The 27,691-nt window shown below is 40.9% G+C and overlaps 2 protein-coding genes across 2 annotated transcripts in view; one reads left to right on the top strand and one right to left on the bottom strand.

The window, feature by feature from the left end:
• RIMBP2 (RIMS binding protein 2) overlaps window positions 1-17,227 on the top strand; it is a 139,287-nt gene extending 122,060 nt beyond the window's left edge. Inside the window, exons 16-17 of the transcript XR_004345484.1 lie at window positions 11,037-11,140; window positions 17,159-17,227. The gene's annotated coding sequence lies outside the window, so the exon portion shown is untranslated. The remainder of the gene's footprint in view (window positions 1-11,036; window positions 11,141-17,158) is intronic.
• PIWIL1 (piwi like RNA-mediated gene silencing 1) lies at window positions 579-26,980 on the bottom strand. The gene is given in 22 exon segments (XM_032603400.1): window positions 579-1,317; window positions 1,474-1,621; window positions 3,766-3,891; window positions 7,838-7,991; window positions 8,151-8,221; window positions 9,389-9,492; window positions 9,607-9,807; window positions 11,303-11,375; window positions 11,744-11,931; window positions 13,054-13,168; window positions 13,685-13,802; window positions 14,024-14,150; window positions 17,849-17,960; window positions 18,396-18,469; window positions 18,471-18,548; window positions 18,550-18,595; window positions 19,244-19,324; window positions 20,392-20,513; window positions 20,897-21,123; window positions 21,616-21,729; window positions 26,446-26,557; window positions 26,903-26,980. Coding segments are annotated over 22 exon segments (2,586 nt in total). The 3' UTR covers window positions 579-1,200.
• Between the last annotated feature and the right edge of the window lie 711 nt (window positions 26,981-27,691).

Raw genomic sequence — 27,691 nt, 5'->3', positions numbered from 1 at the left:
CAAGTTAAGGATTTCCAGTCTTATACTGTTAATTTTGAGGTTGCAGCATTTCCTGACAGTTTTACTCTGAAGTTCATAAGTAACACAAATTTAGCTTTTATAAACGGAATTGTGTCCGTTGAGTGTACTCTCCAGCAGTTTTAAAAAATATAATAAATGGAAAGAAAATGCATATGCTTTCAGTAAAAACAAGAACTACACTGTTACATTCAAATAAGATGACAATCACTGCAATTTTATTTTATAACAAATGGAGTGATGTCCCAGTTGCAAAGAAAAAAGTAATGTTTGTATAGACTACTGGCCTCTTTTATTAAGGAGTCTTAAAATGTATCTTTGGACAGAAATTTAAAACTTTCAACTACCTTCTTTTTTTTTTTTTTTTTTTTTTTTTTTTTTTGCGGTATGCGGGCCTCTCACTGTTGTGGCCCCTCCCGTTGCGGAGCACAGGCTCCGGACGCGCAGGCTCAGCGGCCATGGCTCACGAGCCCAGCCGCTCCGCGGCATGTGGGATCTTCCCGGACCGGGGCACGAACCCGTGTCCCCTGCATCGGCAGGCGGACTCTCAACCACTGTGCCACCGGGGGAGCCCTCAACTATCTTCTTTCTTAACCCCCATAACACCTAACCCCAAAAATGAAATAAAAATAAGCCTATTTCTCCACAGTCTCACACTTTTCCTATACCTTGTATAGGTTATTTAATGGCAGCTTCTTCTTTAAAATGAGATCATCAGACGCTCAAATAAAACCCTCCCGTACGACTGAACTGAGCCTCCACTTTATGCCTTTTCTCTCCTTTAAATTCAAAATAAATATTTCAAAAAGAAGGTTAATATAGCCTTACAAGTAGGACTTGCTCACTCCTGAAAGCACTTTCAAGTAAATCCCAACTTTTCCAATACTTTAAGAGTCTGTTTATAATACAAAGCACCTTATCCACATTTTTTTTCAAAACAAAAAGTCCTCACAACCTATTTATGAGCATCAAACAAGATAAAATATAAAATCCTAATTTTTACCTATAAAATAAAAATAAGTCAGTTAATAGCACTGTTAGAAATAAGACTCTAGATCTCCTAATTTCCTTCCCAAGTTTCACCTGGAAAGATAACAGTTAAAAAATAAAAGCTTCAAAAAATCCCAAAGTTGTAATTTCACGAAGAAAACAAACCGCTACATCTTGTCTTCTTCCTGTAGGTTAGAGGTAGTAAAGGTGATTTGACAGTGACAGGCTGGGCTCTCTGTGAACGCTCTGGCCAACGAGGAAAGCCAGTTTGTGGGCATACTGGCAAGGGGCAGGAACACGGATGATGCCCTTCAGCGGGAAAAGAAAAGGTTCTGTTACTCTGAATCTAGCTCTCTAAACTGAAACCTCGGTCTTAAACTGTAAAAGCCTTAGACAACATAGCAATTCCATTTTGAAAAGTGAATCTCATTGACGTGAATAAACATTGATTAAAAAAATACTTACTGGCCAGTTATAATAGATATGACATAGCTTGTAAGTTAACCTCTGTATGTGGTCTGGCTTCAGGCCACTGCTGTCATAGATGACGTTGTAATGTGTGGGAGCAACACTGCCGCTTCTCACTGCCTGGCTCACGATAAAGAAGTCATACCTGGAAATTACAAAAGAAAGAAACACATGGGTGTAAGGCGCATCTTTCTGAAAGCTAAAATTAAGATGATTCAAGTTTCTTACAGTGAAAAGATCCGGTATACTAAAATGTGACCTAATCCTCTCAAAACATAATGTGCTTCCTTGAATTCAGAACTTGTTATTCATGAACCATTCTGGAATGCTTGTGTGTGGAAGAGGTGTAAGATACTACTATTATTTATATTTTTAAGTATCTATCACTGATGCCTCGGGGCACCGACAGACATTTGACACGGCTAATTATGACGGTGCCACTGTACCGGGTCACTTTTCCACTCCACATCTGAGGGAGATGACTGCACAGCAACAGGCTCTAGAATCAAGAACCAAGTAGTACAAACGTAAAGGAACACCAGGGTTTTTATTTTTTCATTTTTTCGGTACCAATTAAACATCAATCCAGAGATATTGTAATCTGACCTGATACAGATATTAAGAAATTAACTGTAATTTATTATGTCCATTGAAACTAGACAAATTTTAAAATCAGAATTGATCTACAACAGATTACTGTTATTTAGCAAAATGAGGGTTTCAGAAATGTTAGATGACTTGCCCAAAAGAACAGAGAAATCACAAAAGAGCTAGAATCAAAACCTCTGTTCCCAGTTTAAGCACGTTATTATCGTTCAAAGTGGGCTTCTCCAAGTATCTGAGTAGTAACGGCAGCTGTTAAGTTTTAAAGAATATCTAGGGCTTCCCTGGTGGCACAGTGGTTGAGAGTCTGCCTGCTGATGCAGGGGACACGGGTTCGTGCCCCGGTCCGGGGGAATACCACATGCCGCGGAGTGGCTGGGCCCGTGAGCCATGGCCGCTGAGCCTGCGCGTCCGGAGCCTGTGCTCCACAACGGGAGAGGCCACAACAGTGAGAGGCCCATGTATCGCAAAAAAAAAAAAAAAATCTAGTAAAAAGTAATCAAATTTTTTCATACTTTATAGTTCAACTTGGATTTTACCCAAATTGTTAAAAAAAAAATTATGTCTTGAGGTCAATGTTACACCTGAGCTTTGGTTATCAGAGTAGTATAGTAATGCTAGAAGTACCATGAGGTCACTCTGAATCATTAAAGAGATCCTACAGGAAATGAAATTGTAATATCTTAGTTACTATCTTAGCCATTCTGTCTTCCTCCTTCAACGATTTTCCCCAACAGGTTAGAATCCTTCTGATAACTAACACCTGCCTGAGAGAAAGACACAGTCCAAGATAATGCATCTTGAGATAGAAATTTCTACACATTGTCAGATAACAGGACTAAACAGAACTAAAATCTGTATTATCATTTGTCTACATAGATTTAGTACCGTCATGCCTCATTTACCTAAGGTTCATACAGGAGAAGCATTCCACATTTAAACTTTGCCCCTAGGCTGACACTCTACCCTGATGAAAGTTGCCCCTTTTAAAAAGAGCCCCAAAAATGTATATACGAAGACAGAAGCACCACAGCTGTTCATTCTCATGAAGAGGGCGTTCATGGGGGCTGACCAGTGACTCGCCTTCGTGAACGTGACTTGCTGCCTTGTACTCCATTCCCCACAAAGGGGTTTTCGAGGAAGCAAATTTCGTGAGTTTACAGCTGAACCCTCGTGTGCTAGTAAGATCATTACCCTGAAGGTTCTAGCTGGCTTTCTTACGGCAGAGTGCAGCTCCCGGTTACATAAAAAGCGTTTGCTCAAAAGCCACTTTTCTACCTGCAGCTGTGTTTCAGATGACACTTTCTGACCTGTGGGTAACTAAGTGCATTACAGATCTAAAAATTTTGATTGGAAAATAACAATCTATGGATGAGGTTACATACGTAAAAAAAAAAAAAGCAAAAGCAATCTAGAGCAGCTGTTCCTCAACTCAGGATGTATAACTAATACCACAGACAATAACCCGCTTCCCCCAGAGAGAGATGGCACAGAAACCTCTGTTCACCAGTTCAGAGACTAAGTTAGTAAATCATGGGCATTATTTGATCAAACTAATGGAAGACTTTAGTATTTATAAGAAATAAAGTATAAGAACTATCAAGTAAATGTGTTAAAGGTGATAAAGTACAGAGGCTATGCTCAAAAACAAAACAGAAACCCATCTTCATCTAATACAGAACTTACCATTCTGGTCTGGTAACCTCTACATCAATAACTGTTCCAGGAAGTGGATTTTGAAGTCTTCCTCCAGACTGAGCAAAAAATCTGGCGTTCACTCGTTTCTTCACCACAATGACCGTTAGTCTTGGGCTTAAGACGGTGATGAATGTAACTGCATTTAGTCAGTCATATTTTCAGGGCACTGAAGCATTCGTACATTCATACACTCCATTTAAAAGGAAACGCACATCCCTCTTGGGGCATACTAGCTATCCCAGTTGTGAAGGAAGATTCCACAACTTGTAAGGGCGTGGAGTTAGGGCCAGGAAAATACTGTGAGTAGAAAATAAAATGGCATATTTGGGCCCTGTGACTCAAGGTCATGTGGATGTTTAACCATTAAACCAAGCATATGACATACCTGTCTCACGAAAATGTTAAACCCAGCACGTTTTTAGAGTAACAGTTTGAAAGCCTTTTCAGTGGGCATTTTCTTCTATGTAGAAAGTAAGATATTAACTCTCAAATCTTTGACAGGTAAGCTAATTTGAGCAGTCTCAAAGTCTAATTTCCTGCCTTTCAAAATGACTGGCTGACAACATCTCGGGGATCTCTTGTCTCTCCCGGCTCAGCCACTCCTCAGCCCGCCACACAGCAGTACCAGAATACTGCCGTTTCCCCCCTCCCTCCCCAGCCCCATTCTGCAGGTGGTTTCCCATGTCAAGACTGAACTCCTCTGGCCTAGGGAGCTTTCAGCTCTGTGTCACGTTCGATCCACTGCCTCTACATGCCTTTTGACTCTCCTGAGGGCAGCCCTGTAACTGCCAGTATGCATTCAGCCTGAATACCCTTTCTATCCATCTCTTAAAGGTTCATTTCAAATTCACTGCCTGACACAGTCACACTGTATACACACATCCATTTGGGAATAAATGAATTAGAACACGTTAAGCACTTAGATCGGTGCTGGCATGTAATAAACCTTGATTATTATGATTTTCAATACCTCAAGCTTCCTGTGCTCTTTTTCCAGCTAGAACATTAGTTCCTTAAGAGCATAAATATACTTTACTCTAAACCCTGGGAAGCAGAGGGCTTCACATGCAGTATGGACCTTGCTGGTAATGTTTGACTTGGGTAGGTAGTTCACAACACACTGTCTAGACTGATGGTCTGAAAGATCCCCAAATGGGAACTTCTGTTCAATCATAAACTTAATGTGCTCCTTCAAGGCAGAAGTAACCAAATATACGAGGGGCAGGAAGGTGATTCTACTTAAGTAAATGGAAGAACTTTTTAGGAATATCACTGTCTACCCATGTACAATAGACCTCTCACTGCCCAGCTACAGCAGATCTGGATATAACAGAGCCACAGTCTCAGGAATCAAAAGACAAAGTGGGGCTTCCCTGGTGGCGCAGTGGTTGAGAATCCGCCTGCCAATGCAGGGGACACAGGTTCGAGCCCTGCTCTGGGAAGATCCCACATGCCGCGGAGCAACTAAGCCCATGCGCCACAACTACTGAGCCTGCGCTCTAGAGCCCGCGAGCCACAACTACTGAAGCCCGCGTGCCTGGAGCCCGTGCTCCCCAACAAGAGAAGCCACCGCAATGAGAAGCCCGCGCACCGCAGCGAAGAGTAGCCCCCGCTCACCGCAACTAGAGAAAGCCTGCGCGCAGCAACAAAGACCCAACACAGCCAAAAAAAAAAAAAAAGACAGAGTGGATTTTAGTCCTCTGACATGACAAGAAATGATTTAGCAAATGTGGTGACATAAAGACAAGTCACAAGTATACTAAAGTGACTCTTTGATTTGTTCTTATACCAAACATTCTAAATCAACTAATCCATGACGCATCTTTATAAAAAGTTAACATCAACATTTCAATTAAAAAACAAATAGGAAAAAACAGAAAGGATAAAAAACAAAAAGATAACTACAAACATTACAGTCCAAACTCTGCATTTCTTCAAAGTGAGGAGTAATTCCTGGGTATTGTTTTACTTTACAGACAACTCCAAACTTGTTTCTAGATGCATCACCTACTATTTACTGAGTGCTTACTGGGCACCGTGTGAAGTACATTAAACACCCTGACTTATTCCTTTCATCAACCTTGGTTAAGCTGCCGCCCCTGTTTCACAGGCGAAGGCAAAGCTGGGATTAACCCGACTCTGATTTAAGATATACGGCTCCTGACCGCTGATCCCTGCAGCCGCCAAACAACGGCACGATTCACGACGTGAAACCTACTTCGTGCAACGGTCTGTCATACACTAGTCCAAGCGATCGATTTAAACCCTCCTTCCCTGCAACGTGTGTTCCTATTCGCTAAAGGGAAGCTGAGCAGGAAATCCCACCAGCCTCCTCAGGCCCAGTTCCACCCCCTTGTAGAGGAGGACCCTGTTCACAGATACTCACTTAGAGGGCTAGAGTCTCCTCTTTGAGAATTATTGCTGCCAGTCCTTCTGGGACCCAACCCAAAGGGCTCAAAAGACTCAAAGAACCAGAGATGCAGGCCCCAGCAGGGACAACAGTGTTATGTTCCCAGTATCCCAAATATTCAGCCTAAGGAAATAAGATGAACTGGCACTATTACCTCTACTCTTCACTCCTTGAAATTTTCTTTTTCTCTAGATATGAGAGAAAAGCAGCTAAGACTAGAAAATTCTGAGTGCTAAAGTAGTAAACAACTAAAAAAGAACCTAAGAAAGCAGCGGTCCATCTGAGCCCTTCCTCTACTCCCTTCCACCACATCACCCCTCCCCAGAAGGACAGAAAATCTAAGGGAAAAAACACAAGTTAAGGCTTACAAAACTTCAAAAACCAAAATAAAATAAATACCATTATTTTAATGAGAAAATACAAGCACTAGGGATTTTAAGAGGACAGGAAAGAACATTAACCTTCATTTACAAAGTATTAAAAAATGCCCATTAGCATTTTAATCTGAAACACAATTACTTCACAAGAGATAAAAAAACGCCCCCGACATGCTCTGAGAACTTACGGGCATCGCAATCTCGCTTTAGGAGATGTGTAGAGTCAACACCTAGAAGGGGTCTTTCAGAATTTGGCTGAAGAAGGCTTGGAAGCGCTCTACGATTTAGCTAGAAATAAGCTCTCGGTGCTCATCCCGTGGCCTATAAATCACAGCGAGCCCAAGCACAGTCAAATGACCTTCAGATCCCTCATTTTCTATAATGATAACAAATACCGGCTGAAAAAGTCTGGCAGAGATCATCAGTGTTTAAATATGCACGTGCAAGCACATATAAACAGGCCTCCTGGATTTTCTAAGTATCCTTAAAAATCAAATCCACAAATCTTTAATACATTACGCGCTCAGCTCTTACTAAACAGTCCCTGGTCTGGACTTCCTTACAATCTGATAAAGAAAACAGCAAAAGTAAACAACGTAACTTGTTAAAACAGCTGTCCTGAGATGGTATGCAGTTTACTGCCAAACAGCAGGAGCAATGGCCTCTGCAGGAGAGCAGAGGAAGCGAAGCCCAGAACCGCTTTCAGAGGAGGACGCGGGCCGAGCTCAGCTGCGAGGAGCACTAGCTGCCCTGGGTTCTGCAGGCCGCCTAACAGGGTGAAGCGGAACCATCTCCCCTTGTGTCCCCTTGTGACACCGAACACACGCCCAGCATCTTACCCACCAAGCGCCAGTCCAGCTGAGTTCACACAGAAATCAAACGAGTATTCACGGTACAATGAGGCAGAAACAGAAGTTCAGACTATCTGGAATACATATTCCAACAACCAGTTCTGTGGATGCCTACGGCTGTACTGGGATAGTCAGACCCTCGTACTTCAAGGCTCTAGCAGAGAAAAGGCGGCAGCAGACGATCGGTAAAGGCATCTCCATGCGTCATTCCGTGAAGGAGCTCCCGCTCTACATTTCCAGCCTGCCCCTCCTCCACGAAAAATTCTCCACAAGACACCCCCCCAACCCAAACCTCTTCCATTACCTCAGGCCTGACCGCACCTGCAAGGTTAGATTCTCACCGGTTCACCCTGTAACATTATTTTCAAAGATACAAAAGTGTAATTTTATAAAGAGAAAATGATTACATTTCGCATGCTTACTTGTAACCTCTACCAACAGATCTTAGGCAATCCAGAAACTGTGGTACTTCATAGTTCACCAATGTTTTAAGCTGACCGTCTCCTACGCCATCCCGATACACGATAATTCGACTAGGCATGTATTCATTGCAGCTATTCCAAGCCCTCAGAGCAGCTGAAAGAAAGCCAGACAAGTGTTAACTACATTAACACAGAACAAAAATGTGCTTCTACCAAATTCTGGGCACAGGATTTTATCAGAAACATAGCTTTAAGACAATCTCTTGAAGACTCTAAGTCACAGGGCAGACGGAAACCACAACAGGACACTCACCTTGCAAGCAGACTTTGAGCCCATCTACTAGCTCTTGCCCTCTATCTTGAAATACACAGCGAGAGAACCAGCTATTCAGAGAAAAAACATGGCCGTGGTGAGAATGCAACTGTCTAGAAGTTCTTCACTTTTGAATCATGCTATATCTATGTTACCCTTAGCCATTCATGTTCTTTAACTTCCTTTTTGAAATCTTAAGCAGAAGGGTTACAAGATACAGGAAATCTTCATAAAGCTTTCTTTCATTATAAATCAGTCCCATAATTCCATCACTGAGAAGAAAATAAAATTTAAGCCAGAGATGCCTCCTAGGTTTACACCTCAAAACACACAGAACAGGCTTCCCTGGTGGCGCAGTGGTTGAGAGTCTGCCTGCTACTGCAGGGGACACGGGTTCGAGCCCTGGTCTGGGAAGATCCCACATGCCGCGGAGCAACTGGGCCCGTGCGCCACAACTACTGAGCCTGCGCGTCTGGAGCCTGTGCCCCGCAGCAAGAGAGGCCGCTATAGTGAGAGGCCCGCGTGCCGCGATGAAGAGTGGCCCCCGCTTGCCACAACTAGAGAGAGTCCTCGCACAGAAACGAAGACCCAACACAGCCAAAAATAAATAAATAAACAAATGTGGAGTATAAAAAAAAAAAGATTATTAAAAAAAACACACACAGAAGCACACTCTTACTACCATACTCTTGATAAAAGATACTTTTCTAAAAGATAAAACACCTTGAAATATGCCCATTAGTAACGCTAACACATCAATGCTTCAATTTTCATTCTTCCTATTCTTGGCAATTCTATTAGTTCTAAGAAAAGCACTGAAAAATAATTTCACTATGTTGAAATACAGGTGACTGGGTAAACTCAAGTGGGTTTTCCAAAATAAAGTTAACATGACAACTTGAAATTACATTCAGTGGTCAATAAAATTATTAAAGAAGTTTTTAGAGACAGTCACATTTAAAGAGATGCATCCTCCCCGCAAATGCAAATAATAAAATAACCTGAAACGCAATCTGACCGCTACATCAGGTTAAGGGCCAGTGAAGGACATTAAAAATGGTAGGGTAACTAATAACTGGTTTCCTTTTCTAACTTTTCTCTTTTACTGGATCTAACGTAGGAGAAATCAAGGTGAAGAATTAACACGACCCCTGTCCTCCCCAGACACTGGCCCCTGGACTCGTGGGCTGTGTTGCGTATGTCTAGCAGTTAATCTGCGGCTACCAAAGCCCACTCACCGGGTCATCCCTTCATTGATGCTTGCTACAAAGCCTGCAATTGACCTCCGTCCAGCTGTGGTGTCATGGTAACAATCAATGCCAACTATCATGGCTAGCTTTAGCTTCAACAAAAACATCGTAATGTTAGATACAACAGAATACCAGCGGTATTTTAAAAATCCATTTTTTCTTAAATAACAATGAAAACTTTTATCCACCAATTAAATCAAACTTACAGGCATATCGACGCTCCAAAGCTCTCCTCCCATCTTGCAGTTCATCTGCAGGGCGATCTTCGTAGCGATGGCCATGACAGTCTGTTGCCTGCCTAAGGTCCGGGCCACCACGCACTGACTTGGAGTAGGGCAATCTGTACATAAGTATTTTTTAATAGCATCGTATTTGTCCTTCCGACTGCTTGACAGCAGACAAACAACCTAAAAATGAACAAAACGCCCTCATCACAGAGAATTAGGAAACTGATAATTAAGTTCAAGGAAGAAGACAGGAAACCAAACCCACAAAATCACTGACTTTACTATTCATCTCTGCCATGTAGCTAGCAAGTATGACATTAACTTTTAGCTAATGCCCATGACATTCAACTAGGTAATAGATACTAATAAAGAAAGCACGTTAAGCAAATAATTCAAAACTTGAGAACTTAGTTAAAAATGCTCTATTGCCAGCTTGGAATACTTCAGAGGTAGGGAATAGGGCAAAACAAGTTAGTGATAGCCTATAGGTGGACAAATAGAAGATTTTCTAAAATGCTCACAATTTTCTTACTCGTGACCCACCTAGAATCACGGCTTTTAAACTTCTAAAGCTCTGGCTTGAGAATATGACCAAACTATGAAATTTCCTAGGAAGTCCATGGGCGCTGCTGGGGAAGCTGAAGCACCTGATCTAAGCAGACCCCTGCCCCAAATGGGAAGATGTTAGTCAAAGGGCACAAACTTCCAGCGAAAAGCTAAGTTCTGAGGATCTACTGTACAGCATGGTGATCACAGTTAACAGTACCGTATTATATACTTGAAGGCTGCTAAGAAAGTGGGTCTTGACTGTTATCACCACATACACAAAAAGAACTGTAATTATGTGAGGTGATGGAGGTGTTAACTAACCCTGTGTGGTCGTCATTTCACAATACGTACACGTATCAGGTCATCACACTGTACACTTAAAACTCACACGATGTTACATGTCAAGTACATCGCAAAACAGCTGGAAAACCAACCGACCGACCAACCAAGCCACCCACACCTGCCCAGATTCTGAGGATTCAAGTTTAAGTTTTGGAGCTGAATCCAGCTCTTTTTAACTCATGGCCGTCTTCTCCAATTTATATTCTCAGATTCTTATCTTTCTTTCCATGGCCCCCAATAAAATCATTTTCCTACCCTCGGTGTCTCTATTATTCCAGACAACCTGATAGTAATTTGCCTGTGGCGTTTAAGTATGAGATAAAGGACTAAGAGGAATCCATTAGAAGAAGCCAATTCATTTCTTGGGTTTAAAGCAACACAGATATGCTGTTTATCATTAAATTCGTCTTTGCCACCTCATTCATGACACGTAAGTGTAACCACAGACACCCTAACTATACTGTGTGTGCGGAACAGCTAGGTACTGTTTTTCACTCTTGTGCCTTTTCTCCCCCCAGATTTTCTAGAATAACTGAAGCGTCTGAGTCCCGGTAAATTCAAGATGGCTTTGCTGTTCTCCACCCCCGCTCACCGTTCCCAGTGCACAACAACAAGCTCCTAGGTGCACAAGTAGAGCCGCATTAACTCAGCTATCTTAGGTCAAGCACGTGTTTCGTGACCGGTTTGGGAACCTAATTATCACATTTACAACAATGGACTCAAGTTCTAAGATTTACGACGACTGATTCCAGGTCAACTGCCTCCACATCAAGTAGCTACTTACTATCTGGGTATCTGATGTGACCTTCTGCTGTAAGACTCTTAAATAGGCTTCAGTTCTATCATCCACTTCAATCCTAGAATGGAAATACGTGATCCAACGTTCAGAGAAAGGAACAAAAACTGTACTGTGTGGTAAAAGGTTCCTACAGATTATAACACACAAAACACTTCTGTATAAAACGTGAAATAAGACACCAGGCGCGGCCATGCAGTCGAAAGGCTGCTTCCAGCCCGCAGCAGCACGCGTCTGAGCGGCAGTCCGGCCCACCCTCCCTCCGCCCTTAGTGACTCAGATACATTTCTGCATCCACCTTACAGGGAACTGTATCAGACCTTTAAGGTCATCTCACGTTTTTGACAGTTTTATTAACAGTTTGAGTTCCCACACCCTCCAAATGACTGCTAATCAATTTTCAGAGTAGAAATGACTTGATAGACTTACATTACTGCTTTTTTCATTTGTATGCCCATGGCTGGTGTAACTTTAAATAGATTTTGTATCAACGCATTGGCTGCTTCATAATTTCTTCGAGTATAGATCAATAGCCAGTTATCTAGTGGCTTAACACTAATTAATGGTGCACCTCTTGTTTCCTTTGACCAATCTGCAAACTGTGGACTGTAATCAAACTAGAAGAAAGTTCAGAGACACTGTAAATTCCACTGTAAGTTCTCGGTGATAAAGCCAGAAAGTCTTCAATAATTCTACCGTGGCATATTCTAAACCTCAGAGCACTACTCTTAAATTTGAACTGCAGTGACAGACGAAATGCCCTTAGTGAGGGGAAAAAAGATACAAAAATGTATCCAAAGGGTTATGTCAATTCTATTTAAAATACATTCATATTAACAGCTGCCACTGAAGTGCCCACCTGCCTGCACCAACTACTCTACGTGTCTCAGGCTGCGGTCTTCTTAACCTTTCTAAACTCTTACAGGGATAAGTGTTATTTCCCTCATGACAAAGATATTAAAAAATGAGGCCTTATAAGTTAAGCAACTTTATGACTGAGGTGTCAGATACCAAAAGCAAGCTGTGAAAACACCTGACGGCAAGGCAGAAAGCGAACAGACTCAAAGCACAGTGACCCTAGAAATATTTACCATAGAGGAAAAAACCCAGTGCTTTTTACATGTCCTACTCACCTCTGCAACACCCCTTATACAGGAATATATATTAACTACAAAGGGTAATAAGAACAATTGCAATTGAAGTATTAAGCTACATGATTAGGCTGTGATCCATAGAACACTTAGAAGACAGAAGAGCACAGCTGTTCACAACCTGGGCACTCGTAGTGCTTCAGTTACACCAAAACATACTTTTGAATACTTGCTTTCCTTTTCTGAAGACAGAATATAAAAGACATCACAATATTTAATACAGATCCCTAACGAACAAGCGGTCCACGCAAAAATGAAGCCAAATAAATTGGGAGCTTTCCCTGTAAAAAGATCACTTTAGTGGCAGACGAAATACCAACCCATTCAGATACTTAGACTTCTACTGTCCCTTAATTTAAGTAACTTAGCTCATTTTAAAAAATGAAGCCACCTTTCAGCTAAGTCTCACGGACGGCCTGAGGACCAAGCTGCAGGCTTCGCCCCCTCTGTGCTCACATCAGTGGACAGTGGAGGTGCTCGGGGAGGAGAGGGCTGGCCTGGCATGGAACTAGGGTATGCACCCCTGCTCGCTCTACTGGGAGTCTAACTCAAATCTGATTGGACGGACAACTTTAAGAACTGCCTTACTGTTCTTCCACCTTGATGGATCTTTTCTGCTTGCAGAATTCTTCCTGAGAAGGTCAGTAAGTTGGAGTCGAAGCTCAGACCCCAGTCTCGAAGCTCCCTCTGCACGTTATCATCTCTGTGAATTTAACATGTTTACATATGCCACTAAGTGTAAAGAGACAGAACGAAAACTAGCGCACACATGCAAATAGAGATCCGCTGCAACCTACAACAGATTGCTCTCAGGACTAAAACCCCGCCGAGAATGCTAGGAAACCCAGACGTACAATCTATTTTTCTCTCCTCCCAGCTGTTTCCCTTCATGATATCCTTTCATTTAAAAGTCCTGATGCCCAAACTATCTCCTCCTCAAAGTAAACAAAATGTTATAACAAAGAGAAAAACATAGACTTGTCCCAAACAATTTTGCTTTCTAGTCTATTCTTTTTCTAACAGAAGAATTAGAAATACCACAGGCTACAAGGTTTAATTATTCCCTGACAAACAGCAGCCCCACTTAGAAACATGAAGAACCCACCCTGAATACTGCAAATACAAAGCGAAACAAAGTTACCTCCTGTCACTCCTCCAACCCCACGTAAAATAAAGAACGGAACTGAAGCCGTACCCCAGTGGAGCAGAGCGGACTTACTTATGAATGTAATCAATCAGTCTTCCCACTTCACGCTGCCTTTGTTCTGGAGTTAGTCTCGTGTGAACAGCCAAGTCTTTCATCACATTAAAATCATTGCGCATTTTATCAGTTAGACCTTTAAACGAAATGTTTAAAGGGATACGGTTAAAGAAACAAGAATCGTGTCTAAGTATCTGGAGTGTCAGGTGGTGGTGAGTGAAAGAATTCTGAGGAGACAAAGCAGCTTTAAGGGCTTTTGAGGGGACGGAGGGTGTGAAGGAATGTTTAGTGACTTCTAGAACAGACGGGGAAAATAAGCTTTGTGGTTTCATTCCAGTAAAGAAAAGTCAGCAGTACCTGTGAGGTAGCAGAGCTCAGGGATAAGCATCGCAGGGCCTGGTGACGTGCCTCCGGGGCCTCTCCTTCTCTTCGGCTGACTGACCAAAACTGGTTGCTTCAAGTCGGTGATTTCTTGGTTATATTGCTGTTCAAGGGAAGAAAGTATCACTGTTCACAGTAAATGCCTTTAGTCACATGTCATTTTGTAATGGACGATAAAAGTTCTTTTTTTTTAATTAAGAACTCATGCCAACAGCAAGGCTAGTATCAGTTTCCAAGTATAAAAATTGTCTTTTTAATCCTACTAAACCCAGTTGTGATTTATATGCTCTGCTGAGTACCTCATCTTTTCTCCTAAAAACTTAGATGGTCAAGGACAGTAAGGCTCTAAGTTTTGACTTTCAGTCACAGTTCTATTTACTTCATGTTTGACCTCTTGGTTTAGAAACAGCAGTCTGTGTAACTCCGAGTCTTCACCACAGCGTAATTCCTCTAAAACTCCTCTTATTATAGTGAGGACTAGCTTGTGAAAGTCACCTCACTATAAGAATAAATGGTGGAAGGAGGGGCTTTGCACACGACGGGACATTTTTAATTAGGGAAAGTTTCTCCTTTGAAGCTGAACTTCCATTTAGTGGTATTAAGATTCCCCACATGTAATCACTATCTAGGGTAAGTTTTTACAACCCGTAAAGAGACCAAAAATGTTGACGCTTAGAATCTAACAAACGTGCGAGACCCGGCTCTCCGGCCTCCAGTTCAGCTCTGCAATTCGAGACCGAGCAGACTTCTCACAAAGTTATTTTCCCTAGAGCTCCTGGCCCTGTGTCTTAAAGACCCTGTTTCCATCATCTCTTGTATCCTCCCTACCATCTTTTACTAACCTGGTTAATTTAGTTCTAACTTTTTATCTTTAAAACAACCACATCTCCACTAAGCATACAGGATAGTAATACCATCATGGCCGTTTCATGAGTCCCCGGTCTCTCAAGAGACTACGGTACCTGACCGTTCCTTATTCCTATCGTACAGTCAAGGTCCTGGCCATCTGTCATCATGAATTAAGAGACCATGAATTCTAGCTTGTCACTGACTTTGTCCTACATTCAACTCTTTACCAACCACCCACAGAAATGCTTTCATTTCAGACAAGAAATTGCAAGTAGAACATGCATATCTGACCTCTGCTCCACTTATCTATACTACTTATTTATCACACTACTTTATTACGGGTCTAAGTAACAGTCACCCTGCTTACACGTCATTCACTCGGTACAGACACAGGTAGAAACGTGGTAGTAACTTCAGGAGTGTTCCTATTCTCTGCTTCACCAAAGGGCTTTCAATGCAGGTCTTAATTACAGAGCTGTGGGATTTCCCGCCAGTTCTTTTTAACATTTTCCCCTACATATGAAAAACTAGCACTTTCATTTGTTCAATACTACTGTTAAACCTTTTTCTTTTTAAAAGGGATGGACCATGGTCTTCCCTTCCAAAGCCCCTTCTCTCCCACTGAGTGCTTCCTAGACATTATCTTCAATATACAAGACTAAGCCATCACTTATTACTCAAACTCCATTTCTGCTAGGAAGTTCTAAGAATACCTTGATTCTTTCAAATATTTCAAGCCCACCCCTTTGGATTAATTAGATCTACTAGACACCTTTACCCCTGGTTGTGACAGACATCTTCCTGAGGAAGTTAACCTCAGCTGAGATGTCAGCCTAAGAGTCAAGCGTGCAGAGCCAGCGCTGGCCGGCAGAGGGAGCCCCGTGCCTGGGAAGGCGGCTGGGCAGGTGACGAGACGAGGACACATAGCGGCTGACATCATCAGGGTTTCACCGGATAAGGAAAATGTGCTTCATAACAAGACATAGGAGCAACAGGAAGCCACTTAATTACTTTGGGTAGAAAGTGTAACATCAGATTTGTATGAGTTTTGAAATGGATCAGAAGTATAAGAAATGAAACTACAAGGCCAGTTGAGTGAGAGAGAGAAATGGGGCCTAGACAGAGGTGGCAGTCACTCAGAAAAGGAGGAAAACGAAGGTACTTCAGATAAGCAAGGTAGGGTGATACGATCTGACGATTAGTTATACAAGGTAAGTTACACAAAGCACGGTGATCTGAGGTTTGAATTATCCATCATTCACCTGTTCATGCAAATACCTGAGTGCCTACTTAGGCACTGGGGCGTAGTATAAACTATAAAGTCCTGACTGGCGGAAGTGGTGTTCCCTGCTCTGATGAAGAGCGCCACACAGGGCCGGTTAGAGGGATATCACATGTTCAGTGTTGGTCCACAGGTAATGCGTCTCTGAGACATCCAAATATTCAGAACCAGTAGGTTTAGGCATGCCTAGGCTAGAGATAGAAAACCTGAGAATTGTTAACACATCATATGTGAAGTCTTTGCATAGACTGGAGATCACCTGGAGAGTATAAGTATACAGTAACTGGGGACCTGACACAGAACCTTTAAGTATACCAGCATTCAGAAGGTTCCTTAAGGGAGAATACGCAGGCATGTAAGAGTCAATACTGGTCAGAGGAGGGGAGAATCTTCCCTGACCTCGCTTCAGGTTTAAATCAAACTTTCGACTGTGCCCTCTTTATATCTGCTGCTGGTATATACCAATTATTCCCATCTCTGATCATGATTATTAAAATGAACTACAGAAAAATGCCAAAACTCATTTCTCATAGAAACCTCTGACACCCAGAAGAATCTAGGTTAAACACGGTTGGATTCCTCAAGGAGTTTTCAGAGGCTGAAAACAGCAGTAGGGAAATCAAGCTGAATGACCCTTGGCCTGTTTTCATTTTGCCCAGAATAAGACCAGTTCTTAATGGGACTTCTCAGAGAATCCTTTTCCTCCAGAGTGGTATCTGATCTTCTCACTCACAGGAGAAGCAGCTGAAGATCAGGCAACAGTAGATATTCAGGAAAAAGACATTTCAAAGGTCACTAGTCGGATGTGTACTTTTGACACAAAATATAACACATAATAGTTCATTTACTCCACTTTTTAGAAAAAAGGAAATAATCTAGAGGAAAGTAGGAAAAAATGAAATAAATTTTAGCCCTTCAAAGACAGGTTTTAAGATTTTATTAATGGTTTTCTTTAAATACTTTTTCTGCACTTTTAACAGAGCACATCAAATGGAACGAGACCTTCTAAGGATATAGGGGCAGATCTGCTTCATCTCTGAACACCACAGCAATGTTCTGATGCCTTCCTGGAGGAACATTTTATTCTCTTCTAGTCAGTGGCTGCTCTTTCTTGCTATTTGTCCTCTCGTGTCTTTGTCAGTTTAGTGATCACTGTGCCAACAGCTAGAATCATCTTATAAAACTGGGGCTGGGGGCCACCCAATAACCTGAATCTAGCCCACATGAGACAAGTCTGTCTCACTCTGTCAGCATGTAAAACAAAAGTAAGAGTTAATCCATCTGCAGATTTACACAACGGACGCTAAGGGTTTCAAAGATCTCTAGCCCACGCCGCCAGATGAAGTTTAAAAAAAAGTGCTGGCTACAGAGTAAGAGACAGTATATGCTAAAACTGTTAACTTGCACTGTTTTCCTACTGGTCCTCCACGTGCTGAAGTTCAAATGTAACCTTGTATTCTACTGCAGAAAAGGAACCAGACCGGGCACAGCTCATTTGCTAATGAGCTAATTATGCCGTGACCGCCTTAACAAACACATTATAGACAGCTTCAAAAGCAACGTGTTCCACATGCACACCTGTCAGAAAATTCTACTGAAGACGCTTCAGATTTCCCCTAAGGTCTCAGCCCTTCCCAGTACGAAGATAAGAGTCCACAGTAGCACCTTACCTTCCTGTAGTACTCTAAGAAGCTGACTTCAGAGCCGTCGGCTTTCCTGAAGGTGCTCTTTGGATTCTGGTCCCAGTCAATATCGTCTATTCTGTATGTTTTATTGTTATACCTATGGAGTTGAGATTTTATTGGTATTTGATTAAAATATGTAGAAATGTTATTAAAAAGAGGGGCTAGACACTATGTACTCTCTAAAAAATAAAATTTCAACTCATTTGGTAATATACAATATTATGGAAAGATAAAGGGAAAATAATTTCTTAAAGACCATGCTATACACTAGATGGGGAAGTTAACTAAACTATTAGAAAATAAAGTTAAAACTAAAAAGAATAGAAATCATTGGCTATTTCTCCTTTTAAGATGAGTATATTCCCCCAAAACTTTTGCTCTTGAGAAAAAGGTTATAAATATCCCTCCCCTGTTTTTGTGCTATTCCCACCTCTCAACTTTAAACCCTACTTTCTCCATCTAACATTATAGGACTAGAAAGCCTCAATATCTTCAGACTTGTAAAATTATTTTTGCATTATTAGAAGCTTACTTGGTGAGAACAATTAAACCTATCAGCTCTTTAGAAACTTGTTCTTGAAATTTATGTTCTTCAGTTTGATGAAAACAAGTTGAACATGAAATCTAAAACAGTTTCACTTCGAAGGACTTTATGACTGACATCAGTGCAAAGCATGATGTTATTTTTCATACTGAAGAATAGAAGTAGTGAAGCCAGGCCAAATCACCAACCTGTCAAAGACAATGAATGCCATGAAGTAACCTCTATGAATATCCAAACATGTTTTGTATATATCAAGTTATGGTTTTTACATTTATTACTGGGTCAATAGTACAAAGTCTTTGAGTACATTTACTTAGCTTCAGGTTTTACAGGGTTCCAGATAAAGACTGATCTTTTTAAGATCTTCAACAATGAACGTTTATAATAATATAATAACTTTATAAGTTCCATTTTAAATTTAATATACTAACTTATTAAATTTTATTACTTATATTGATCTAAGACTTGAAAAATCTAATTGAAAGCATCTACATTTATTATAATAAACCTAAACCACTTGAGCTGCAATCCTGATACACTGCAGTAACTTTTGAAGCAATCGTCACTAGCTGATGAATTTTGTTACCTAAGAGCAAATACAAACTTTGTGTTGGATAAGTCTTTATGCTTTTCCCCATGACAAATAAATATCACATGATTTTTTAAATCCAAAAATTCTGGGATGTCTCCTTTATTATTTAAGCAGGTTAAATGTTCACTTAATGTGATGGGTACCACTAGCGGCCAGAGTAAATCTGATCATTTCAAAACAGAGCAATCACTATCAAAGTCTGTGATTAAACCTAAGGAACAGAAACTTTCCACTTCATACAAACCTATGATTTGGAATATCAATCGGGTCACTTGGGTTATAATAATTCCGTCCAATCTGCTGCAAATTCATCATCTTTAAAAGCCTAGAATTTGAAAGGTCAGAATAGAGAAATGAATATTGATAAGTATCTCTAATACTACAATCACAATGGCATGTTGTTTAGAGCAGGAGTTGGCAAACTATGGCTCATAGGGGGGCCACATCCAGCCTACCTGCTGTATGGCTAGGAACTATTTTTTCTTTGTACATTTTTTAAAAGGTCTGGAAAAAAAAATCAAAAGATTAACGATGCATGAATTATGTGAAATTCAAATTTCAATGTCCATCAGTAAAGCTTTATTGGAACACAGCCACGATCATATATGTCCAATGACTGTTTCTGTGATTCAACAGCAGAGTTGAACAGTTGAGACACAGACCACATGGCCTGCAAAACCTAACATGTTTACTATCTGGTCCTTTGCAAAAAAAAAAGTTTGCCAACCCATCATTTACAGAAAAATAAATCTTCCATTACATTTATTCAAACAAGTATCCACCAAAATGAGTCAGTGACAGTTATCTCATTGACCCAACTTGGGTAAATTACAAATCCAAGAATTATGCCTCACTATGCTCACGCCAAGCTCAGGCTCTTCCAGATTGCTTCCCACTCAGCAGGGGGACGGCAGGGGCGGGGGCCTTCACAGAACTTGTGTCCAACAACTTTGGGCTTGGAAAACACAGCACCCACACTGAAAGCCAATCATGGAGCATGCACTATACGTGTCCTACGATGGAAGAAGTAAATCAGAACGGACCTAAACCCTGTCCTGCTTTCTGAACTAGCGCCCCCTGTGGGACAGAAGGAATATAAAGTTAAAGTGCTGAGAGAACGTGTGCTCTTAACATAAGCTCAAATGGGATCTGAAAGATCTAATCTCAACACAAATAGGGAAGTGAAAGACATGACGCTCGCTTAAAGCAAATAAATGAGACTTATACCAGTACACCGCACCTAAAAACGATTAAAACTCAGGGTAACCCAATGATCCTAGCCAACCATTGTAAAATCTAGGTACTAAGTATACAGGTACTTATTGTACATGTCTTTCAACTTCTGATTATGTTTAAGATTTCTTAATACAATGTTAAAAAATGCCAACATACCTCCTGAAAATAATATTATAGAACTGCAAACAAGTTGGTGATGTGGGCGGGAGCTCATTTGTCAAGGTGACAGTTATCCTCACATGCTCTCCATTTCGGGTCTGACTAAAAACTTCGGTAACCTGAAGCCAGAGTGGTGGAAAACCAAACTTTTAATTTTGTTAAAATAGGGCCAATCACATAAGCCTATTGAATAAGGCAACAGTGAAAAGTATGGAAAAGTTTTAGATTAAAAAAAAAAAAAGAATGACTATGAGAAAAGAGTAACAGAATGGGCATGAGAAAAGAGTGATTAAGTGCCTTCTTATTACTTGATTGTAATCGTTAAGTCACGCAGGTGGATCTGAGAATGGTATAATAATGCCAAATACACCCATGGGTGTATTACAAGTCCTAAGAGACAGGAGACCACTGGGGTTTCTCTAAAGCTACCCCAGACTGTGGCAGTTTAGCTTTGAGGTAGAACTCCCCATCTCCCTCTCCCCAACCCGACAACTGAAATAACCTTGTGCTGTAGTCTTTTAGGTAAAAATAATATCGTTCCATCAAAAGCATGACACCTTCCAATTAAATCTTCATGTTGAAAAAGAAGAGCTGAGCGGAGTCTTCTGGCTTCCATCAACGGGTTATAGTCAACGTGATACTGATATAAGGCCCATTGGGGACGGGATGTCAATCGAAAATGGTTAGTGCTCAGCCTTACTATAGTACCTGAAGAACCTGTAAAAGTAAGTCACATTCAATTAATGAAATATCAAGTTTATTCCTCCTTGAAATCTTCACTGCCGGGACAAGGCAGACACAGTTCTGTAAGCAAGGGGTTAAAAGCAGCAGACAACACCAAAAGTCCTCAGACATCTGACGCTGGGAGACTATTTCCACTTAGGTAAATTACTAAAAGCATCCATTTAGAAATAAATCCTCCCTAGACTGAGTAATTTACAACCGAACCAATGAAATCTCTGTACAGCAAAAAGCTTTAAAAGAAAAAAGTGATCTATGTAGTAAAACAACATTTCAGTGCAGCTAATGACATCTATAACCTATTTCAAAACCAAAAGGGAGAGAGGAAAATGGAAAAGCCATCCATGCAAAATCCTTGACCAATGTGCTCCTTCACCCTAGGAATGCATCGTACAAATAAATACCGAAATTAAAGTGCTTCAATCACCGTCCTCTGTACTTGAAAACTGTACTCTTAATAATTAACCTACCTGTTTTGATTCTTTACATGATCTAGGTTCTGTCTTGTATTCACACCAAGATCATGAAAGTCTCTACGACGACCTCCTCTGTCTGCTAATGATAACTCGTGAAATCCAGCAGATATCTGGAGCTCTTAAAAGAAAAAATAAAAAAGGAAAAAAAGAAGAAAATTATACATCTAAGTAACATGCAGCATGAAATAAAGAATGACGATTCCCAAAGTACTCTACTACCTGAAACCCAAAGGCTCCTGAGGTGCTAAAGATAGAGTATAACAATCCCATCAGAATGCTTCAGGTAGCTGCCAGCCAAAGGAGAGAACAACTTCTCAGCCATAACCTCTTCTGTGAGCCTCTTGTCACTGCCCTAGGCAAACTCAGCTCCTTCACAAGACATGTATACCTTTACAAGATCAAGACAACTGGAGTGATTCAAGAACTTAGGAGCACATGTGTATTGACTGGGTAATTATTTTTCTGTCTCTAGGTCTGATAACACCCGTGGGCCCTTAATGTCAGTATTTTTCACAATTTTTATGATGTAATTATAGCTGTAGGAATTGGTAGTTCATATGATTTAAATGTGCAACCTGAATTAGAAAACGTTAAGTCTAAAATGTAATTTCCTCACTAAGTTTCCCTTACGGACCAGCAGAGCAGATGGGATGGGCCTGTGTATATCCCGTGCCATGATACACATCTACTGGGATAGGTTAACCATCAATTCATGCTTACTTGTAAAGCTGTGGCTAAAATATCCTAAATTATTAAGTCCTTTAATATGCATGAAATATATTATGAAGTATCTCATATCAATAGTATGATGTGGGCCAAAGAATGAACATGGGCTTTGTAGTCAAGTGTTAAGTTCTAGCTTTTAGTTAATAGGCATGTTATCTTGTGTAGCAGAGACTACTGACTACCCAATAACCAATCTTTCATTCTTATTTTAAAAGTTTATGTGGGGAGTAATACAGCTAAAAGACTAGAATTTCTACCTTCCTTGCAGGTAAGGAGGGCCTAAGAAACTTATGCAGAAATTACTGGATGAAATGTCTGGGAAAGCGCCATAGGGGTGTCAACAGCTGGCTTTTCTGTTGTCCAGGCCCCTAGCTGCCAATCTTGCCTGGAATCTGGATGTGATGGCAGGAGGGAGCTCAAGCAGACATTCTGAACAAAACATAAGTCTTAATGACGGAGGTCATGGACTTGGGTGGAGAGAACAAAGAGATGAGAGCCCAGTTCTCTTCTGACCACAAATGCCAGAACTAGCCCAGAACTGCCAGCTTCTGGAGGAGAAGTAACACAGCTTCAACAAAACATATGTTATTTTAACGTGAGCTTCAATTTCTTCACCTGAAAAATTGATTATAATAAATTTTACAGGATGTAGTAAGTTTTAAATGAGAACTTCGTTTATAAGGCGCTTTAAAGGTCCTGCTAAATATGTTGGTTCTTGTGCCTCATGACTTTCAGGGGCTCCATTTTAAAAGTCTTTTAATATGCAACTGTTTATATTTGTCTCCCTTAGTGAACTTTTTATCCCAAAGTCTTTCAGCTTAAGGTATCCATGGATTAATTACATTAACAAAGGTCAGGTATTGAGTTTCTCTTAAAAAAGTATCCGTTCTGGATGTGAAAACCTGATTGCAAGTTTCTGAATATAAACAATGATGAAGTTTGCTCCCCTCTCTACATATAGCACCGCTATTATTAACATTTTAGCCAAAACTTGATTAACTGTCAATCTAGAAAGATGGCACATTTCAAATGGATACAACTGGAAACCTTGCTAATTCCCCTTCCAGGCAGCTGCAGGAGCGCTTTATTAAAAACACGAATCCCATCGATCATGCTGCTGTTCCATTTAAGAGTCCTGCAATGGAACCCTATCCCCCTTCACACAGTGAAAAATCGAGGTCTTAAACAAGGCTCATTAACGATAAATCTGTTAAGGTCGGCATTTTAATTTCTAAAACATAGTAGATATTAAACATTTACTGTGAGAAGCACTTCTCAGATATGATACTTACAAGACCAGTGAAAGGCGGTAAAGTCAGGCCTTGTATTTGTGACCCTGAGTATCTCTTGATCTTCACAGTGGCCCTCATCTATAAAGATGCAATATATACCTTTTCATAGGTAGGAAACTAAGTTTCACAGAATTAAATTTAAATTCATGAGAACTGTTAAAAAAGTATTAGTGAAGATCAATACAAAGAATGTTTAGAATTTAAGTGTTTCCAGAAATTTTATTTGCATTTTAATGCTACAATAATAAGGATATGTTTTTTAAAAAAACAGCTTCAGCGCATCTTTTTGCCCAGAGTTTTAATTCAATGAAATTTTGCTCTGTTGAACACAGCTGAACATGTCAAATATTCTAAGTTTCAAAGAACTGTGAAGAACAAAGCAAGAGGCATCACATTTCCTGATTTCAAGCTATTACTATAAAGGTACAGTAATCAAAACAGTATGATACCGGCACAAAAGCAGACACATAGACCAATGGAACAGAATCAAGAGCCCAGGAATACGTGGTCAACTCATATCTGACAAAGGAACCAATAATATTCAATGGAAAAAAAGACAGTCTCTTTGAATTATTGTTTTTCTTCGGGGTATGTGCCCAGGAGTGGGATTGCTGGGTCATATGGTAGTTCTATTTTTAGTTTTTTAAGGAACCTCCATACTGTTCTCCATAGTGTCTATATCAATTTACATTCCCATCAACAGTGCAAGAGGGTTCCCTTTTCTCCACACCCTCTCCAGCATTTACTGTTTGTAGATTTTTTGATGATGACCATTCTGACTGGTGTGAGGGAGGGAGACGCAAGGGGAAGGGGATATGGGGATATGGGAATATATGTATACGTATAGCTGATTCACTTTGTTGCAGAGCAGAAACTAACACAACACTGTAAAGCAATTATACTCCAATAAAGATGTTAAAAAAAAAGCCTCTTCAATAAAGGGTGCTGGGATAATTGGATATTCACATGTAAAAGAATGAAACTGGACCCCTATCTTACACCACTTACAAAAATTAACTTGAAATACATTAAAGACTTAAATGTAAGACCTGAAACCATTAAACTCCTGGAACAAAACAAACAAAACGAAAAGCTCCTTGACACGGGATCTTGGTAATGATTTTTTTTTTTTTTTTAAGACATGACACCTAAAGCACAAACAACAGAATAGTTGATAAACAGGTGGGACTATAAAAAACTTCTGGACGGCAAAAGAAATCGTCAACAAGTGAAAATACAACCTGCAGAATGGGAAAAATATTTGCAAACTTTACATATGATAAGGGGTTAATATCCAAAATATATGAAGAACTCATACAACTCAATAGCAAAACACCAAATAAGCCAATTTAAAAAACAGGCAAAAGACCTGAACAGACATTTCTCCAAAGACGACACGTGAAAGACTAACAGGCACAGGAAAAGATGCTCAGCAGCACTAGTCATTTAGGGAAATGCAAATTAAACCCACAATGAGCTGTCACCTCACGCCTGTCGGAATGGCCACCATCAAAAGGACAACATAACAAAGGCTGGCGTGGATGAGGAGAAAAGAGAATCCCTGTGCACTGCTGGTGGCATTTTAAATTGGTGCAGCCACTATGGAAAACAGTATGGAGGCTCCTTAAAAATTAAAAATAGGACCACCATATGATCCAGCAATCCCACTTCTGGAAATATATCCAAAGGAAATGAAAATACTCAAAAAGATATCTGCACCCCCATGTTGGTAGCAGCATTACTGACAATAGCCAGGACATGGAAACAACTTCAGTTGTCCATTGATGGATGAATGGATAAAAGAGTTTGTGGTGCATATATATAATGGATTATTATTCAGGAAATAATAAAAACAGGAAACCCGACCACTTGTGACAACATGGATGGGCCCTGAGGGCATTATCCTAAGTGAAATCAGTCAGACAGAAAGACAAATACTGTATGATCTTGCTTACATGTGGAACCTAAAAACAAACAAACAAAAAACAACCCCAAACCAAACTCACAGAAACAGAGATCAGACTTGTTACCAGAGGCAGAGGGTAGGGAAGGGAGAATTGGAGGAAAGTGTCTGAAAGTACAAACCTGCAGTCATAAGATAAATAAGTACTAGAGATAAAATACACAACATGACGACTATAGCTAACACTGCTGTAACGATATACAGGAAACTTAATATGGGAGTGAATCCAGGGTTTAAAAGCCAATGTGACGATATTAATTCTCCCTATGTATACATGGGTCTGCTTTTCCTATACCAAAAGCAAACTTAATAACTGTAGAAGAATCTTACACCAAGCATCCAATTAATTAGTTTCCGCAGCAGTGCAGTGAACGAGCACACGCTCTGGAACCAGAACGGGCGTCTGACTCTACTGGCTGCCACAACTCTGACCTCAGCTTTTGCAACTGAGAAACAGGATGAACCAAAACAACACATGTGAAAATACGTTTTCTAAGTCAAAGTTACAAATGTAAAAGTTGGTACAGCTTTGAAGTCACTAAAGATGCCAAGAGAATGTTCTAAAATGATTAATGCATAATGAGCCAATTATAATCAGTTTAGAATTTGCTTTGGAACAGCAAGTGTGGCGCTCTGGTAGGCTGGAGTTCATTTCCAGGGAGGAAAGCAATCCTGTGGTCCTGCACTCAAGGGCAGGCTGCACGGTTTGCGGGAGATGCGGCTACACTTTCAAGGACTGCTGGGGGTCCTTTCTCCTTGTACAGAGCTTTGGTCGCCATGCACATCTAACGCTGCCAGTGCGCGCGCGCGCACACACACACGCACGCACGCAGCCCCTTCACTCTCCCTTCACCTTGTGGCTTGGCTGTCGCTCCTACTGTTCCTCTCTGTCGTCCGCGGGCACCTAACTCCCCCTCGTCTGGTGGCGGCTGCAGTCTAGGCTGAATGTAACCAGGCTGCTGACTCTGCGGTTATATGCAAACGAAGAAGAGCATTCTTTTCACGTCAAAAGGTCACAGGTATCAGAGGCAATAACGACTCAAACAAGTCCGGGCATTTAACCAAAACCGATCTAAATCAGTAATCAAATATTTTATCCTCAGAAAGAAATTTCTTCAAGAAGGGCCGCCAACTGAAGGCAAGCACCAGCTTCCAATATCCACAGGACACAGAACGTCAGCTTCCTGGTTCAGCCCTTATCCCTTCACAGGACACGGTTCTTAACCTCCTTTTTGCCAGTGCAAGCTGAGGAAGGATTAAGAACACTGTGTTCTAAGACGCCTCGGCAGTGGACAGGGGAAAGCACTCACGGCAGCGGCGCCCACGCACTGCACCGCCTCCTGACCGCGAGCCCTTCCTCTTGCTCTCGCTCTGGCTCTCCCAGTCATTCTTCTTTTTCTTGAGAGGAAATAATCATGAAGACAATACTCAATGTTCACTGTTATATTTGAGTGTTTCTACAACGTTACCTTTAAACGGATTTGGTTGAGATTCTAAAATAAGCTCCTGGGTAATCCCATACTTTTCTAACCTCTTAACATACAGTCAGGCAATATCCCCACCTTCGATGAACTCAAGTGCTCCCGTGCTGGGTGGTGGCACTGAAGTGGAAGACCTATTTCGTTTTTCAATTGGATTATTTATTACAAAGAGATTTAGGAGGATAAAACCGTTAAGAGACGGAAGGTGCTGGTGACTAGTTCTTTCTTTCACATCTGGATGTGTAACCTACCATGAAAGAGGGCACCAATGGCAAGTTTTATGCCAGGCTCTTTACATAATCCTTATACATACGTTACTGTATCTTCCAGGATCTTCCCACAATTCCATGTGTAGCTTAATCTTTTCTACCACATCATTTATGTCCCATAATTTCATTCTTGGTGAGGGGCATCCACTTCGTCTCTAAAGAAAATCGACTGAGTCATTCGTCTCTAGACTACTCCTTTACTACGCCTACCACATCTGATCAGCAATTCTCTCCATTTCTTCAACACCCAACACCACCATGTGTAATGAGTGAGTACCTAATGTGAGCCAGGATCTGTGTCAGGCATCAAATGTGTTGTTAGTACTATGTATAGAGGTTCCCCACCCAG

The sequence above is a fragment of the Phocoena sinus genome, chromosome 14 (genome assembly GCF_008692025.1).
Source record: "Phocoena sinus isolate mPhoSin1 chromosome 14, mPhoSin1.pri, whole genome shotgun sequence".
Taxonomy (NCBI): Eukaryota; Metazoa; Chordata; class Mammalia; order Artiodactyla; family Phocoenidae; genus Phocoena; species Phocoena sinus.
Note: the sequence above shows the minus strand (reverse complement) of the source record. Positions and strands in the feature narration are given on the sequence as shown.